We start from the raw sequence: 18,811 nt of genomic DNA, 5'->3' as shown, positions 1-18,811 counted from the left end.
GCAGATGATACAAAAATAGGTGAAAGGGCATCTGCAAGAAAGATCGTATATAGAGTGATATTGACAGGGTAAGTAAATGGGCAAAAAGCAGATGGAACATAATGTGGAAAAATATGAAGTTAATTTTGGACAGGAGAACAAAAGAACAGCATTATTTAAGTGAAGAAAAACTGCAGAAAGCTGCAACACAAAGGGAGTGGGGTCACTTGTGAATGAAGCACAGAAAGCTAGGACATGGATATAGCAGGTAATTAGGAAGGTTAATGGAATGTTGCCCCTTTATTCAAGGAAGTTTCAGTATGATTAGGGAAGTCTTACTGCAACTGTATAAGCTATTGTTGAGACCACATCTGGAATACTTAGAGCAGTTTCGATTCCCTTATTTAAGGGCATTAAGGTGAGAGGAGAAAGTTTCAAGAAAGTTTGAGGCAATTCAGAGGAGGTTCATTGGAATGATCCCTGGTTGGAGAGGTTATCTTATGTGCAAATGCTAACCAGGTTCGGACTGTGCTCGAGTTTAGAAGAATGGATGAAGCTCTGATCGAAATATATGGGATTCTTAAAGATCTGGACATGATACATTCTGAGAGGATGTTTTTCCTCATGGGAGATTCTCAGCCGAGAGGGCGTAGTTTCAGAATAATGGGTACCAATTTAAGACTGAACAGAGGAGGAATTTCTTTTGAGGATTGAGAATCTTTAGAGCTCCTTGCAACAGTGAACCTGGGGTATGCGGTGGGGGTAGAGGGAGGGATCCTTGGTGCTGAGTCTTTAAAGCTGAGATAAATTTTGATCAGCAGGGGAATCATGGGTTGTGATGAGAGTTAACATGAGGAATTTTGGATTAGCTGTGATCCTGATAAATGGTGGAACAGCGTCAATGGGCCATATGGCATATTCCTGCTCCAGTTTCTTATAGTCTTAAACATTGGAAACTGTATTACAAAATTGTTTAGCTTTTAAGGCACTTAAGCTCCTGGCAAAATTAACAACTTTAAGTTTAAGCTGTCAGTGTGTCTGACCTTGCGCATTCCTTGATTTAGAGTCATGCAGCATTGAAACAGACCCTTCAGTCCAAATAGCCCATGCTGACTATGTTCTCAAAATAAACTCGTCCCACTTGCCTGCATTTGGCCCATATCCCTCTAAACCTTTCCAATTCATTTACTTGTCCAAATGTCTTTTTAAATGTTGTAACTGTACCTACATCTATTACTTCCTCTGGCAGTTCATTCCACACATGTACTGCTCCCTGTGTTTAAAAAAAAAGTTGCCCCCTTCTTGAAACTTTCTCCCCTCACCTTAAAAATATGCCCTCCAGTTTTGAACTCTCCCACCCTGGGGATAAGGCCCCTGCTATTCACTTTATCTATTCCCCTCATGATTTTATAAACCTCGAGAAGGTCACCCTTCAACCTCATATGCTGCTGTGAGAAAAGTCCCAGCCTATCTAGCCTATTTTTATAACTCAAACCCTCTCTTCCTGGCAGCATCTTGGTAAAACTTTTCTAAACCTTCTGCAATTTAATAATGTCCTTCCTACACTAGGGCGACCAGAAATTCTCTCAGTACTCCGGAAGAGACATCACCAACATCCTGTACAATCTCAACATGATGTCCCAACTCCTGTACTTAAAGGTTTGAGCAATGCAGCCATGTGTGCTAAATGCCATCTTAACCATCCTGTGATGCAAATTTCAAGGAATGATGCATCTAAGCCCCTAAGTGTCTCTATTCTACACTACCGGAACCCTACCAATAAGTGATAAGTCCTGCCCTTGTTTGTTTTGCCAAAATGTAATACCTCACATTTATCCAAATTAAACTCCATCTGCCACTCCTCAGCCTCCATTGACCCAATTCATCAAGATCTCTTTGTAATCTTAGATAAACTTCTTCAATGTCCACTATACCACCAATTTTGGTGTCATCTACAAACTTACTAATCATGCCTCCTATATTCTCATCCAAATCATTTATTGATTAGTTTTAAAAACAGTATGAATTGCATTGGGAGTCGTTATAATACGATTTTATTTTCAGGTCGAATGGCTCCACCCACCGAGGAACTGCCTCTGCCAAAAGCCAAAGTGGCAACAAGTGTCATGCGACGTCAGTCAGATGTTGATGCTGAAATGGCTTTTTTGGCCGATGCTCTTTCCTCTGCTTCCAGCATTCTCTCCTTTGATGCAACAATGGAAGAAAGACCTGAATCACCACAGCTAGCAACTTCCTCTGTGACAAGGTAGAAACATCTATTTGAGGTTACACTGTACTATTCTCAATGTATGCATAATTGTTGTTCAGAAGAGCATGCCACATGAGAAACTATAACATGATATTTGCTTTAATGTAGAAATAAGACTAGTTCTAGAGAGTTAATTTTTGGGGTTTTATTTTGTTTTATATTCAGGTCAGATGCATATGATATCACGGAAGATGAATCAAGGTTTCTAGCTCGATTAGATTCTCTCTGGAAGGGATTTATCAACATGCCCAGTGTAGCAAAGTTTGTTACCAAAGCTTATCCTGTCTCTGGCTCAGCTGAACACTTAACAGAGGTACTGTTCTCATCTTGTGTCATTTTAATTTTACAAGTACAGTTAACATGTTGTTTTGCAATATTTCAAAGTATGTGCATTTTCATTGTTCACAAACCATTGCGTTGCTTTGTCCAACTTTATTGTTTTGTTTTGTCCAACATTTATTGAAATGGCTTTCAGTTTTGTAATTATAAAATGAAAACTCAAGTTAAATTTTACTTTCAGAATGATGAATAGTAGATACAACTTGTTACAGCAAAGCTATAGTCATTGCATTTTTCATCAGTTTTTGCTGTTTAGAAGGTGATAATCTATTGCTGAAGTGCAGGTGAGAGGTGGCATTTGTCCATATGTGCCTCACTGTTAGGCCATTTGAGAGTTCCAATGATGAAGACTGTTTGATGGAGGGGTTTGGGGTCATTATAGCTAAAGCTGATCCTTTTCATCTCCAATTTATGGAACTTATTGAAGTCATGGACCCATTTTGGCATTTGAAAATTGCTCTGGTGGGTGAATCCATTACAGTTGTGGAATCAGTGGAAGGGGTAGGGGAGGTGTTGAGGGACCAGTGACACCAAGAATTATGGAGGAAGAAGGCAAAACCTGTGATTTTGGCAACGATACTGTTTAATACAGTATTTTAAGCAAAAAGCATCTCCTTTCCGTGGAGATTTTTCAAGACAGTAATCAGGCCTCAAGAATTATGAGGGGCATGGATAGGATAAATAGACAAAGTCTTTTCCCTGGAGTCGGGGGGGTCCGGAGCTGGAGGGCATGGGTTTGGGGTGAGAGGAGGATATAAAAGAGACCTTGGGGTGGGGGGGGGGGGGGTGTGGCTTTTTCACGCAAAGGGTGGTGCGTGTATGGGGTGGGCTGCCAGGGGAAGTGGTGGACATTGGTACAGTTGCAAAATTTAAAGGTCATTTGGATCGGTATATGAATGGGAGGGGTTTGGAGGGATATAGGCCGGGTGCTGGCGAGTGGGGCTAGATTGGGTTGGGATATCTGGTCGGCATGGACAGGTTGACTCAAAGGGTCTGTTTCCGTACTGTACATCTCTATGACTCTAATTGGCCTGCTGGCCTATACACACTATTAAAAAAGCTGTGAAAAGTTAAAGGATCAACACAGCTTTCAGCACTTAGTAGGAGCTCCAAGGAAACCAGAGCTGTCCCACAGCTCATGACCCCAAACTTTTGACCAATGACCCCATCAAAGCTTGCAGCTCACAGTTTAGGAAGCTCTGTTCTAGTGACTGGCGAATATTGTAATTTCTGGAAGAGAGAAATGTTGTAGGAGCAAAAGGGGACTATGGGGCGTAGAGAATAAATAAATTTGAACGATACTGTATCCTTTATAAGTTGTTTAATTAATACACTATAACATCTTCCTTTCCGAAAGGATTTACCAGATACCATACAAGTCGGAGGTAGGATTCCTCCCCAGATGGTTTGGGATTATGTGGACAAGATAAAAGCTTCAGGAACTAAGGTATGCTTTGAAAATGGAGTTGAATGGTCTAGGCTGGAATGTAATTGTCTAAAATGTTAAGAAATGTGGGTTCCATGGATCACGTATCAATGTATTAATTGATATCTCCTTTAACAGTTCGCTAGTATATAAACGTTTAGAAGGGTGGATTTATGAGTCAGTGCTCAAGTTTTGGAATTTGGATAACTATGCTGGATGGCAAATTGGATAGGATACACTGGCTTCTACATCTGAACTTCTTAATATACTCCTGCATCACAAAAGCTGTGTCATGAGCACTAATACAGAGTAGCTGATGCTATTACTGGACTGGCCAGATTCCAATCTGAAATCTGGGTGGGTAGACTATATTTTTACATTTAATGAGGTGATCTTTCACTGAAACACAAGCACGCAATGCTGTAGATCTGGTTTCAAAAATGAAGCAAAAGTTTGTTATACAAAATAAAATAGAATAGACCAAACTATTTGCATGTCATACCATTTGAAAGATTTTGAAACCCACAGTAAAAAGACACTATTCTATCTGTCCCAACACCACCTCTTCACAGTAATCCAATATGGCAACTTAAATTTAATAGAAGTGGTTTTAGGATACTTGGTCTTTATTAGTTGAGGCATAGAGTTTAAGAGCAGGGAGGTTATGTTGGAACTGTATAAGCTGTTGGTCAGGTCACAGCTAGACTTCTGTGTGTAGTCTTTAAGCCACAATATAGGAGGTATATGATAGCACTGTAGAGAGTATAGGGGAGATTTGCCAGGATAGTGCCTGGGCTGGGGAGTTCTGGTTTTGAAGAGAGATTAGATAGTTTGGGATTGTTTCCTCGGAGCAGAGGAGACTGAAGGAAGACATGATTGAGATGTATAAAATTATCAGGCTGCATAGATAGGTAGCTATGACAAAAGAATCATGTAACATAAGGGACAGGAGGTTTACAGGAGATGTGAGGTGAATCTTTTTCATCCAAAGATAGTCGGAATCTGGAACTTGCTATCTGAAAGGGTGGTAAATGAGGAAACCCTCCATGTTTAAGAAGTAATTAGACTTGCTGTTGAAATACAGGATATACAAGGCTACGGGCTATGTGTAGGGAAATGGAATTAGAATAGTTGTGTGCTAGTTTTGGCTGCCACAAATTTGATTGGCTGAAAGGCCTTTTTTTCTATTCTGTAGGCCTCTGACTCTAATTAAATTTGTCTGCCATGTCTATAGGGTTAGACTTAATCGTTCCTTTCAATTCCCAAACTTACGGATTTGTTTGTCACCTCCTTGAGTATTCATATTGCTGAGCTTGGTCTTTCTCAACTTTGAATAATCCCTTTAGGGTCCTATCAAACGCTTCTGGTGCTGAATTTTCAACCTATAACCCTTACACAGAGGTAACCTGTTTACTAAATTTCTGAACTAAGTCCTTTCTCTGAAGAGGAACTTTTACACATTCACTTTTAATTAGAAGTTTTGTGAACTACAAGCAAAAGGCTTTCCAAGCTATGGATGTTTTCCTCAAAACAAGAAAAGTTGATTTCTGATCCATCTAACGTAAAACAGCCTAATGCTATTCAATGTTTACTTTATTCATTCATAAAACCTTTCCACTACAAACACTTGAATTCCAGGAATTACCCCTCTCGTTCTGATTTTTAAAAATTCATGGCTGCAGAAATTAAACCTCTGATTCAGACAGACCAAAACTTAAATGCTACTACTTCAAAATGCAAAATAAAATATATTATTTATAACTCTTCTAATCTCACTTTGAAAGCAAATGTCCAGGTTAACCAAGAGCAAGATTCTCTAATTTCTGCTTCTGCTGCATAGACTTTTGAGCTCCAGACATGGCAGTTAGTTCTGCAAGCAGAAGTCAGCATGCCAACCAACATGTGTAGAGTCTGAGTGGCTGCTCACCTTAGGAAATATTGATCAGGAGATAACACTAAATTACAAGTCAGCATTAAGGCTAATGTTATTAATTATGGAAGCAAAACAAGTGCAGTTTAAGAATACTAATGGCACTCAGCAATTTGAAAACCAATTTTTAAAAGTGCGCTGGTTTATTGTTTACTATAAAATCCAAGAGGAAATTTAAACCTATCATTGGATAACTATTTTTGATTCTAATGAGCTGTAGGTATATGGCATAATGTGAGAAGGGACTATAATATAGCGAACTACCCCCATGTGCAAATTCCTAGTAAACAGTTATTCTGAATTTTTTTTACTGCATTAAACAGGTTAGATCAAGTCATTTGCAGAACAGTTCTTTTTAAACAAATGGTGAAATTATAGTGTCATACAATGTATTTGTGTTCTGTAAAGAATTGCTGGATGTAATTTTTGGAAAGCAGTTGCCATAGCTGCTTATGGACATGGACAGTTCTGCTCACTAGAGTAAGCATTTTCTTGAAAACAACAGCATGGGTTGCTCGACCATTGCATGGTGGTTAGAAGTGAGAAACGATGTTGCTACGCTCCTGGAGTAACACAGAAACCAGACTGGATAATAGTGAAGAGTCTCCTTTACCAAAGAACAATGGTGAAGCAAATGATTTGCATTTTTGACAATCCAGTGGTCTTTTAAGATCACCATTACTGGTGCTGCAATTTTGGTTCCAGTTTTTTTAAAAACTGTGTTTATATTTCATAATTGTCATACATTTTTCTAGGCCTCTAGAATACTGGTCAAAAGACATCACTGCTTTGGCACACTTTAGTTCATCCCTGAGGTTTGAGATCAAATCTGTAAACTTGACTTCCAATCTTATTGATTCAAATATTCAATGTGGAAGTGTGAAACCAATTTTGAGTGAATATGACACAAAACTGCAGGCTATTGGGCATAAAATGGTACCAGATGAATAATGTCATTCAGTGAAGATGCTGAATGTTTGGCCAATGAAAGAAGCAAATAATTCTTACACTTTTACAGATACAGTGACATTGCAGACTTTACCTGATTCAGGAGAGCTAACACCAAAAAGATGGAAAGGGTAGTTATGCTTCTTTTCTGTTCTCAGGAGAACCACTCTCCAAACAGAGTTTGACCATTCCATTGTAACTTCCGTTTTAATTCTTAATTACTTATTGGTATTCATATCTTTTTCAACATTTTCCTACAGCATCAAATCAAGCTAAGCATATGGGCCAGTGACCTTCTTGAAATCTCAACCAAATATAGTATGGGAAGGCGATAGGTGGATGCAGGTTGCGGGGTCCGGGGAGAGGAGTGATAGGTTGGGAGGGGGATCGAGTGGATTGGTGCGAAGGAAGATGGACAGGTCAACCATATGGCATCAACATCGATTTCACCACTTTCTTCATCTCCCCTCCTCCCCCCACCACCTCTTCCAAGATCGAACCCTCCAACTCAACACTGTTCTACCTGTCCATCTTCCTTCCCACCTATCCTTTCTCTCCACCCTCACTCTGTTGCCCCCATCCTCAATCTGTTGCTCACTTCCCTCTCTCCCTCTCACCCCTTTTCTCACTCTTTTTCTCTCTCTCTCCCCTCTCCCTCTTTCCACCCCCACCCATCTTTCTCTTTCTCTTCTCCCATTTCTCTCTCCTCCCTATCTCTCTCTCTTACTGTCTTTCTCTCTGTGTCTCTCCCCCCTTGTCCCCTCTATGTGCACCGTTACTTTCTCTCTCTCTCTCTCTCTCTCTCTCTCTCTCTCTCTCTCTTCCTCCCCACTACTACCCCCTACCCTCACTTCTCCCCCATACCCTCACTTCTCCCCCCAATCTCTGTTCCCCCACACCCATGTCCCTTACCTCTCATCTCCCTCTTTTCCGCCCCCCCCCCCTCCCCCCATTGTTACCTGCAACATTCTTCGGCACTGCCCACAACTCCACCAATCCTCGTCTCATTCACAAATTTACCAACCCATCCTTCTACGCCCTCACCCAGGTAGTGTATAAAAATGGCAAACAGCAGTAGACCCAAGACAGATCCTTGCGGTACACCTCTAGTACCTGAACTCCAGGTACTCCATTTCCTATCAACCAACACCCTTTTCTTTGATCTAGCCAATTTCTGATCCAAACCTCTAAATCACCCTCAATCCCATGCCTCCGTATTTTGTGCAATAGCGTGCCGTGGGGAACCTAATCAAATGGCTGACTGAAATCCACGTACACCACATCAACCGTTTTACCCTCATCCACCTGTTCGGTCGCTTTCTCAAAGAACTTGAATAAGGTTTGTGAGGCATGACCTAACCTTCACAAAATCGTGTTGCCTATCCCTAATCAACTTATTCCTTTCTAGATGATTATAAATCCTACCAGTTATAACCTTTTCCAACACTTTACCCTTAACCAAAGTAAGGCTCGCTGGTCTGTAATTATCATGGTTGTCTCACCTCTACTACTTGAACATGGGGACAACATTTAATATCCTTCAGTCTTCTAGGACTATTCGTGTATTCAATGACGACATAAAGATCAAAGCCAAAGACTCTGCATTCTCCTCCGTGGCTTCCCAGAGAATCCTAGGGTAAATCCCATCGGGCCCAGGGAACTCCTCTATTTTCACACTTTCCAGAATTGCTAAAACCTTCTCCGTGTGAACCTCAGTCCCGTCTAGTCTTGTAGCCTGTATCTCCGTATTCTCCTTGACAAATTTTCTTTTCCCAGTGTCAATACCAATGAAAAATATTCATTTTGCGCTTCTCCTATCTCCTTGGACTTCACATACAACCTCCCACTATTGTCCTTGATTGGCCCTAATCTTACTCTAGTCATTCTTTTATTATATACCTATAGAAAGCTTTAGCGTTTTCCTTGATTCTGTTTGCCAACGACTTCTTTTGTCCCCCCCCCCAGCTCCTCTTAGTTCTCTCTTTAGGTTTTTCCTGGCTAGCTTGTAACTCTGAAGCCTTCACATCTCATCCTAACCTAAGCAGCCTTCTTCCTCTTGACAAGAGATTCATCTTGCTTAGTGAACCACAGCATCCTCATTCGACCACTTCCTCCCTGCCTGACTGGTACATGCTCATCAAGGACACGCTGTAGCTGTTCCTTGAATAAGGTCCACATTTCAATTGTGCAGTTTCCATCTCCATCCTAAATCTTGGCGAATTGCTTCATAATTACCTTTCCCTCAGTTATAACTCTTGCCCTGCAGTATATACCTATCCCTTGCCATCACTAAAGTAAACATAACCAAATTTTGGTCACTATCACCAAAGTGCTCACCTACCTCCAAATCTAACACCTGCCAGGGTTCATTGCCCAAATCCAATGTGGCTTCGCCCCTTAAGGTATTTCCAGTTGATATTTGGAAAGTTAAAGGTCCCCATAACAACTACCCTGTTACTCTCTCTCCTATCCAGAGTCATTTTTACAGTCCTTTCCTTCTTGGATAATACTTGGTCAATACTTCACTTGAAGTATTAACCAAGCATCTGGGATTGATGAAAATATAGGAGTCACTTCAAGTAGCAAGGATATAATTGAAATTAGTGCTTGACATGGAGAAGGGAAGAATATTGGAATTGAAAAGAATTGCGATGAAAGAAACCTGAATTTCAGAGAAGAGAGAGAATGAGCATTTCATGAAAAAGCAGAGAAAAAGGAAAGGAGGAAAGAAAGAGATAGGGAATACAAGCTTTAAAACAATGCAATTAAGGAAGACAGCAGATGGCAAAGCAATCTTTGAGGGGGAAGTATGTCACAATCTGAAGTCCAGTATAGGTAATTCTTGGATAACGCCCATTCTGGCAGCGCGGTTTGTCAATAATGTCGCTGAAGAATAGGGAACAGTATTTTAGAGAATGCTTACCTCTGTTTGCAATAGAGCAATTCCAGAGGGGATCAACTCGTTTTGCGCATTTGCTGATATTCGCATCGAAATCTCAGTACCTTTCTGCGCATGCTTGAATGTCTGCTCCGAAGTCTCTGTGTGGTTCTGTGTATGCGCAATGTCAGCTGCCAACAGAGCAGGTAATATACAGAGAGCAGCTTTCTTACTATTTAAAAAACGTACTGTGTTAAAATTATTGTTGTTTTATAATAAATCTGATTAATTTAATAATTATTCACAAAGCTAGATAAGGTAATGTAATAGCCTACAAATTATTGAAAATATAATTGTGCTGCAATCAATTAGAAGTTTGGGAGGAAATGACAAAAAAACTTGTTTATATGCTGCACAAGGAATGAGGGAGGACAAATGAATATGATTTCATTTTTTCTTTCAATATTTAAATTTACCTGATGAAGCACATTCAAAATGGTGGTTCATGTCTCTAAGAGTAGAGCGATGTAAGGTCCCACACATTATTTCATTTTGGAATAATCATTTAGAATGCAAGTCGGACCACTGTACATCTGAAATACCAGAAGAGTTTTGCAAGTTGGAAAATCAAACAATGCTCATTTTGAACTCTGCAAGACAAAATTGTTTTTCAAAACACTACGGGACAGATCGGCACCAGGAGTCTGATGTAAGGAAAGGTGGCCTGATGTCAGCCCCAGATTGGTTAAGCTGTAGTTTTTTGCAGATTTAAGTGCAGATCAGCCACAGACCACCAGAATCAGCAGACTGAAAAAAAATTTGTCTCTCTCTCTTCTCTTGGTGTGAGTGAAAAGGCAGAACAGTGAAGAATCTTACAAAGAATTGTAATATAAGGAAAAATCTAGGGCCACTGGATCAACTGTTGAAGTGAAGAATGGCGCTTACATACAATGCTGTGTCACAACTGATAAAGTCAAAAGGTACTGACATAGTCAATTTAATTCAACCCTGAGATGTGGACTTTTGATCTTCATAATCTTATTTCTCCCTGTCTATATTTTCCATACAATATTTGTATGAATCTGATTAGATTAGATTCCCTATAGTGTGGAAACAGGCCCTTAGGCCCAACAAGTCCACACTGACCCTCCGAAGAGTAACCCACCCAGACCCATTTCCCTCTGTCTAATGCACCTAACACTATGGACAATTTAGCATGACCAATTCACCTGACCTGCACATCTTTGGATTGTGGGAGGAAACCAGAGCACCCGGAGGAATCCCACACAGACACGGGGAGAATGTGCAAATTCCACGCAGACAGTCACCAAAGCTGGATTCAAGCCTGGGTCCCTGACACTGTGAGGCAGCAGTGCGAACCATCTTGGCTTTTGTCTGTCTTGACTGTGATTCGATGTGTGTCCATGTGTTTAAGGTTTTATAGAGTGTAGTTTAAATCACATTGTAGTAAGTTGACAATCTTTTCTTTCCTCTGCCATTTATTAAAGTGTGATTACAATAAATAATTATCTATAATTACAAAACTTAGTGTTGAATAGTTTTTGTCCTAAATAATCGTCCGTCAGGCAAACTAACCATTTTTGTGGTTTACTTGAGATTTTGCACAATTTGTGATGACATGTAGAACAAAGGGTCCTGATTGTTGGGATTCTCTTCCCAGTGAATTCATGATACACTATAATGGTTAGATTTTTCTTGTATCGTTAACTGAAGAAATATTTGGAAATATAAAGTTTCTTTAGTCTGAGGTTAAATAGGTAGGAAGAATATTAAACTAGTTCTAATAATGACAATAAGGTATATTTGTAGTTGAACTCATAAACTAAATATAAGCAGAAATTTGCATATGGAGTCACTACCAATTAGATTGCCATCAAGCAAGGCGACTCTGCTTTTTCAAGGCATTTCTGAGTAAATAAATAATGGGATTTTCCCTGCTATTTGGATTCGCTAAGTACAGTGAGACTCAATTGAATCATATATCAGAAATTTACATATTGTTTCACCACTATGAAGTTTTAGAAGAATAGTAAATTGTATTCCATCATCAAGGAGTCATGAGAGCCATCAACAGTTAAGTGTTCATTTAATTTGATGATTTCTACTTCGATTTTATTTTCTAAAAGTTTCAGGAACACAACAGAAAGATAGTTTCAAAATTTATTTACTCAACGTGATAAATTAGCATGAGCAAAAACCATGACTTGTTTAAAAACAATGTATTGGTTTAAAAAACTTAAGGAATGGATTAGAGACTAGAGTGATTGATGTAGCATGCATGCATGATGTATTTACAGCTGGACTTGTGTAATAAGTATGTGTAAAATATAGGATGTTTGTGCTTCTTGAGCAGAGCATTGCCCTGCTGAAGAACAAACTGAACATGCTCTGTGAAATTTGTGAGGGAGAAAACATTTTGGAGAACATATTCCAGAGGGAGATCACATCACAAGTTGCAAGCAGTGGAGGAAATGGTAAGGAGGACTGGCAGACAGGGTGAACAATGGAAGGTGAGGGAAGACAGAGGATAGTTGTGGAGCTGAACCAGCTTCATATGTTTTAGTGATGTTAGAGGAGGGTCACTATATGTAAATGCATTAATCAATAGAGTACTAAATGGTTGTAGGGTTTTTATAATCAGGGCTCTAGATAGTTTATTTTGTGACGTGGATCAGATTGTTTAATGTTATGTTTGCTTCCTGCTCAGAAATCCAAAAATGTGTACTAAATATCATGAAATGCTTGATAATACAATGACTGTGACTGGAGCAAATTTGAGTGTTTGTGAAAGGACTGGTTCTAGGCAACGTAAGTTCTAGTCTAGAAAGAAGTGTTTCTAGGATAGTAATCTCTGGAGTGCTCTCAAGTACCATGTGTTGAGAGAACAAGATTAAAATTGTCAGTGCACGAAGGGAGGAGATTGGCTTGTTGGAATTCTGGAGCTATATTTGCAATTGAGAATGTTGTTCAGACTGGATGGTCTTCTCTAAACTGAGGACAAACCTTTGTCTTTGCAGCTAAAGGACAAGATGTAAACTGTAGTAAGTGAAAATGGAAAATGTTGATATTAATTCAAAAAGAACAAGGTGGGGCAATTAAAAATGCGTATGTGATTGAAAAGACAGAGGCTTAACAAAAATAAGTAAGAGCCAGGGAGCGTGATTATGGCAAGTGATAGTGTCCAGCTTAAGAGAGTGTTAAAGAGGAGAACCCAAAGACAGCCAGCAAACCTAAAAGTGAAACAGGGGGGAAGCGGTCACCAGATAAAACACTGCAAAGGTTTTTTTCCAGAGAATTTGAAAATGGTAGATGTTAAAGGCATCACGGTGGCCAGTGGTTTGCACTGCTACCTCAGCGCCAGGAATCTGGGTTCAATTCCCGCCTTGCGTGACTGTGCAAACTCTACACAGACATTCTCCCCGTGTCTGCGTGGGTTTCCTCTGGGTGCTCCGGTTTCCTCCCACATTCCAAAAGATGTGCAGGTCAGGTGAATTGGCCTTGCTAAATTGCCCATAATGTTAGGTGCATTAGTCAGGAGGAAATGTAGGGAAATGAGTCTGGACGGGTTACTCTTTGGAGGGTCAGTGTGGATCTGTTGGGTCGAAGAGCCTGTTTCCACTCTGTAGGGAATTTAATTATTTCCTTTTTTTGGAAAATGGTTGTAAAGCTGACCCAAGCAATCTTGACTAATCAGTTTAACTTTGAGAAATTTTCAAAATAATTATTTGGGATATAATAATAGTCTTCAGGAAAAAAAGTGGGTTAATATGGAAGGGTCAGCATGGATATGTCAAGGGAAAGTTGTGGAGTATTTTGAAAAGTTGAGAGTTGATCAGGGCAATGCTGTTGATGTGTACATGGATTTCTAAAAGACGCTCCATACAGTGATAGACAGCAGACTTAGGAAGTGTTATAGGTCATGAAATAAAAGAGACTGTAGCAATGTGGATACAAAACAGGCTGGAGAACAGGAAGCATTGGTGATTGATGGGTACTTTTTGGGGCTGGAATACAGACCTATGCATGTCTGGTCCAAGCCTTGGTATGCAGGGAATAATTTCAAAGTTTGTGGACAACACCAAACTTATAATTATAAATTGTGAGGAGGACAGTGTAGAACTTCAAAAAGACATTGAACCTTGGTGAAATGGGTAGATAGATGGTAGATGAACATCAACGCATAGAGGGGTAAAGAGTGCACTTTGGTACAGCGAACATAGACTACTATAAAAAGAGCAGAGACACCTGAGCGTGTACGTGCACGAATTATTAAAGGTGGTAGGATTCCTATAGAGAACTGTTGATAAAGGACACTGTGTTCTAAACCTCATAAATAGAGTTGGAGCACAAGAGCAATGAGATTATGTTAAACTTTATGTAAGACATTGGTTAGATGTTGGCAGGAGTATTATGAACAGGTTTGGGCACTGCACTATAAGAACAAGCATTGGAGAGAATGGGGAGGCAGTTTACAAAAATGGTTCCATGAATGAGACACTTCGATAATGAGGACACATTGAAGCAGTTGAGAAAAAGAGATTTGTTAGAAGTAGGGAGAAATTCAATGGGCCTCCTTCTGCACCAAAATAATTCTGAGATTCAGTGAAAAGACAAGCCTTCCAAGGAAATGTGGAAATCCAACAAGCCAGAGAAACTATAGCTTTGTGAAATTATTAGAGTGGTAAAAAATATTTTTAAAAATCATATGAAAGTTAACAGTAAATGGTTTTATGAATATTTTGGAAAACTAAGTTTGTGAATGTGGACCCATTTAAAAGAAGTGGAGGGGAGACTATTACTAAACGATGATGAATTAACAAGACAATTTCAGTCTGTATCCATTTTGAAACAAAAGTAGAAATTGCTGGAAAAGCTCAGCAAGTCTTGCAGCATCTGTGGAGAGAAATCAGAGCTAACACTTCTGGTTCAGTGACCCTTCCTAATAGTTCTCACTATATGACTACCTAATGACTAAGTTTCTGACTGTATGTGGCAAGAGGGAGTTGCGTAACCAAGTTTGAAGGCATTGTTACAAACTAAAATACTTTACATGGGTAAAGCAATAACAGATTAGTTTAATTTTAAGCTCTGCCTAATCTGCATTGATATTGAGGAACACCAGTTGAATTAATTTCTTAATGTTAAATGACTGGGAACCATAGGGGGCAGAGAGATTTACGCTCAGTTCATTAAACCCTGTCTTCATGCATATCAACAGTAATCAGAAAGAGTAATGGAATTTTACTTTATTATCACATGAGTTGGAGTATGAAAGTAAGGAAGTACTTTCACTTTGGACATTGGACCATACAAAAATGTTGTCTTTGTAGAGGGTCCTGCATGTATACACCAGAGTTATATTGAGGTGTATAGCATTATTAAGAAAGGCTAGTTTCTGTTCCATGAATTGAAAAAGTTGATGGATGATCTCATAGAGATAATTAAAATAACAAATAGATAAGATACAGAAAATCTATTTTTTTCTGAACGAAAAATCTAGACCAAGGGAGTATAGTTTTAAAGATTGTTAAACCATTTAAGGGTAAAGTCAAGAAGCACTTCCACAGAAATGTTCATGCAAATGTGGAAACTACTTCCCCAAAAGGTTTTGAGATGATTGGGATTTTCAGTAATGAAATAATCAATTTTTTTATTGGTCAATAGAATCCTAATACGGATCAGCTGTAATCACAGTAAGTGTGGAAAATGCTTGAGGGACTGAATGGTCTACTCTTATTCTTGTGTTCCGAACTGATTTTGTTCCAAAAAAAGTTCTTTGTACGTAAAGTGTTCAAGTTCTGCAGATTTGCATATCGTTACAGAACTAAAGAACCAAGTTTTAAATAATTCAACAGCTGCAAGTATTGAAGTTCATTTCATCAAGTTATGCAAAGTATTTCATTAATCGGTACTCTTCATTTGTTTGCGTAGAGGTTTCTTTTCCCATTTATATTTCTGATTCGCATTTCTATATCTTGGAAAACTAATGACATACACAATCTTGAGGGTTGTTCAATGCCATACGCTAAAAATTCAATTGACTTTTAAACTTTATTTCCTGTTGCACAGCATAACAGTTAGAAATTTAGATTTTGTGATTAAGAAAATCTCATATTGTTGAATGGAATAAAACAAATTATTGACTCTTCATAGTGGTTTTTCAGAATTTTACATTAAAAACATTAGACTAATTGTAAATTAATTCAAAGGCTGGAGCTGTAGTAATAGCGAAATTCGTCAAGAAGCTTATGATAACAATGAGAGAGGAAAGGATGCTATATATAGTGCAATTTTGTGTGAAAATGGAATAATCACCCATCACCTAAACAAAGTGCACATCACACTGTAGAAACCTATAACTTTAGTATCTATTGATGAATCTCGTGATGTGACAATGTGGTGTGGGGCGGTGCGGAAGCGGGAGGTATCTCCTATTATAATCATAGTTTTTCCGCTTGTTCTTCTGCTGACTGACTTCTGCTCAAAGAGCTGAAATTAGATATACTTGTACATTTTAATTTTGGCTAAGAATCAAATTGAATTGCCTGTTGGTTGTGATATATAAAGGTTTTTTGAATGATAATTCAGCTTTTCTCGATTGTTATACCATTTATAAAACTTAAGAACTGTTTTCCATTTTCAGCTTGATGGTCAGTTACTGGTTACTAGAAGGATCAATGCTCCATCTTAGCCATTGACAATATATGTATAAATGAAACCCTGCACTTCATCTAATTTTGCTGATGTTACAAAGCTGTGTGGGGAAGCAAACTCTGAAAATGATGCAAAATCTGCAAAAGGATTTAGATTAACTAAGCAATGAAGTGGCATATGGAGTGCAACACAGGAAATTTGAAATTATTAACTTTGAATACAAAAACTTCTTTTTAACTTTGTAAACGTTATGCATTAGAGGGGACAGAGTACTTTGTATGTGCAATGCAGCATGTTATATGGGTGGGTATAGCAAGCAATTATAGCAAGGAACATACATCTTATGGCAGAATTTATTTCAAGTGGGTAGACATATAAGAATATTAGTCTTGCTGAAATTGTACAGTGTTTTCATGTTACATTTAGACCACTGTGTACAGTTTTGATCTCTGCACCTAAGGAAGGATAAGATGGTCTTGGAGAATAAATTAATAATAGTTCATTAGATTAATTCCTGGGATGACACCATGAATGTGAGGAGAGATGGGTGTAATTTCTCTGGAGTTTAAAACTTCAAGAGGTAATTTTCTTTCTCTGGTAGTATCAGAGACATTGAGGTCTCTGTTGTCCTCTCTCCCATATTCTCAACCAAAGCCAATCAGTCCAATATTTCGAATGAATTCAGTCATGAATGCTTTGTGTTCTACGTCACAAGCATGTATTATAAACTAGAGATTGCCTGATGAACATGTTCTACTCACATATAACATAGGGATTGATCAATTTGCATTTCAAAAAAGGGAACCATTGCAGATGATGGAAATCAGAAATCGAAACTGAAAATGCTCAGAATACTGTAAGTGTGGCAGCATCACTGCAGCATAAAATCTGTTATCTTTAAATTAGTCTAGTTTTGAGTGAGGTAACATCTATTGTCAGTCTACATTTTTTGTTGTGATTAAACTTTTGAGAGGTTGGTGAAGCAGTAAGACCAGAAATACAGCAAATAAAATATTTGGAATGAATTTAAATATACTTGTGCAGAATTAAATACTACCTGGACACTAAATAGTCTTCACTGTTAATTTGGTGCAAATTCAAATATATGTCTGTGGAAAGAGAACTTGGGCTTTCAGAGGTTTATTTTGTTCTTTGACTGGTGTTGCTGTTGTTTGTTCATTTGCAATGCGCTATTTGTAAACTCTTAGATTTATTTGGCAGTATTCAACTTCATGAAGAGTCAACACTGAGCAGATAGAAATAATTCCCATTGGTAGTCGAGTAAAAACCACAGAACATTGACGTTTTTTAATAGATATTTTTATTAAGAAAGATTTTAAAATTTTTTTACAAAGTTACAAAAACAATACAAAGTAATGTAGTCCACTTTACAATATAACAACACCAATATAAAATTTTTAAAAACTACTAATCTGTTCTACAAACGACAAAACCATAAAATAGGATATCATACATTACTAACAATAAACAAAAAGGTAAATAAATAACTAAATAGGCGCTAAACATAGATTTATGCTGAAAATGTGTTGCTGGAAAAGCGCAGCAGGTCAGGCAGCATCCAAGGAGCAGGAGAATCGACGTTTCGGGCATAAGCCCTTCTTCAGGAATCGATTCCTGAAGAAGGGCTTATGCCCGAAACATCGATTCTCCTGCTCCTTGGATTCTGCCTGACCTGCTGCGCTTTTCCAGCAACACATTTTCAGCTCTGATTTCCAGCATCTGCAGTCCTCACTTTCTCCTCAAAATAGATTTATATCAAGTCAAGGCCCCTGAACCAGCCGGGACCATTACCATGGCTAAGCAAAAGCCCTGGACAATATAGCTGAAATATCTGTGTCTGTGTAGTTCAAAATGGGCTGCCATGTTCTATAAAATAATTCCATTTTTTGGTGCACCATATTCGTAAGGAAGTCAAGGGGAATATATTCCATGACTATCCTGGGCCAATTTAAAAGTCCTGGGGGACCTTCGGATACCCAATTCACTAAAATATTTTTCCTCACACAAAAGGAAAGGATAGTAAATAATTTCCTCCCATTTACGTCCAGAGAAGGAAAATTTGGGGAACCCAAAAGTAGGGACACTGAATCCAATCCAATCTCTGTACCCAAAGCCTTTGTCAAGGCATTCGCTACTCTGTCCCAATACCTGTGGACCTTATGGCATGTCCACAGACAATGCATGAGAGTACCAACTTCAATTTTGCATTTAGGACACATTGGGGACACTCCTGCCTTGAACTTTGTGAGACATTCAGGTGTCATGTGAGCCCTGTGTAGTAACTTCAGTTGAGTAGCCTGAGTTTTGTTACAGATAGAGACCTTCCTGGCATTTTCCCAGATGTCC

General features: G+C 38.8%; 1 protein-coding gene across 6 annotated transcripts in view; it reads left to right on the top strand.

Annotated features, from left to right (window-relative positions):
- phf3 (PHD finger protein 3) overlaps positions 1–18,811 on the top strand; it is a 161,685-nt gene that overhangs the window by 130,049 nt on the left and 12,825 nt on the right. For all 6 annotated transcript variants that reach the window (XM_072558297.1, XM_072558273.1, XM_072558262.1 and 3 more), the window contains 3 exons: positions 2,044–2,245; positions 2,414–2,561; positions 3,945–4,034. In XM_072558297.1, coding sequence (XP_072414398.1) covers positions 2,044–2,245; positions 2,414–2,561; positions 3,945–4,034 — 440 coding nt within the window. The remainder of the gene's footprint in view (positions 1–2,043; positions 2,246–2,413; positions 2,562–3,944; positions 4,035–18,811) is intronic.

Source organism: Chiloscyllium punctatum, chromosome 3 (genome assembly GCF_047496795.1).
Source record: "Chiloscyllium punctatum isolate Juve2018m chromosome 3, sChiPun1.3, whole genome shotgun sequence".
Lineage (NCBI taxonomy): Eukaryota > Metazoa > Chordata > Chondrichthyes > Orectolobiformes > Hemiscylliidae > Chiloscyllium > Chiloscyllium punctatum.
The sequence above is the reverse complement of the archived record's forward strand: the minus strand, read 5'-3'. Positions and strand labels throughout refer to the sequence as shown.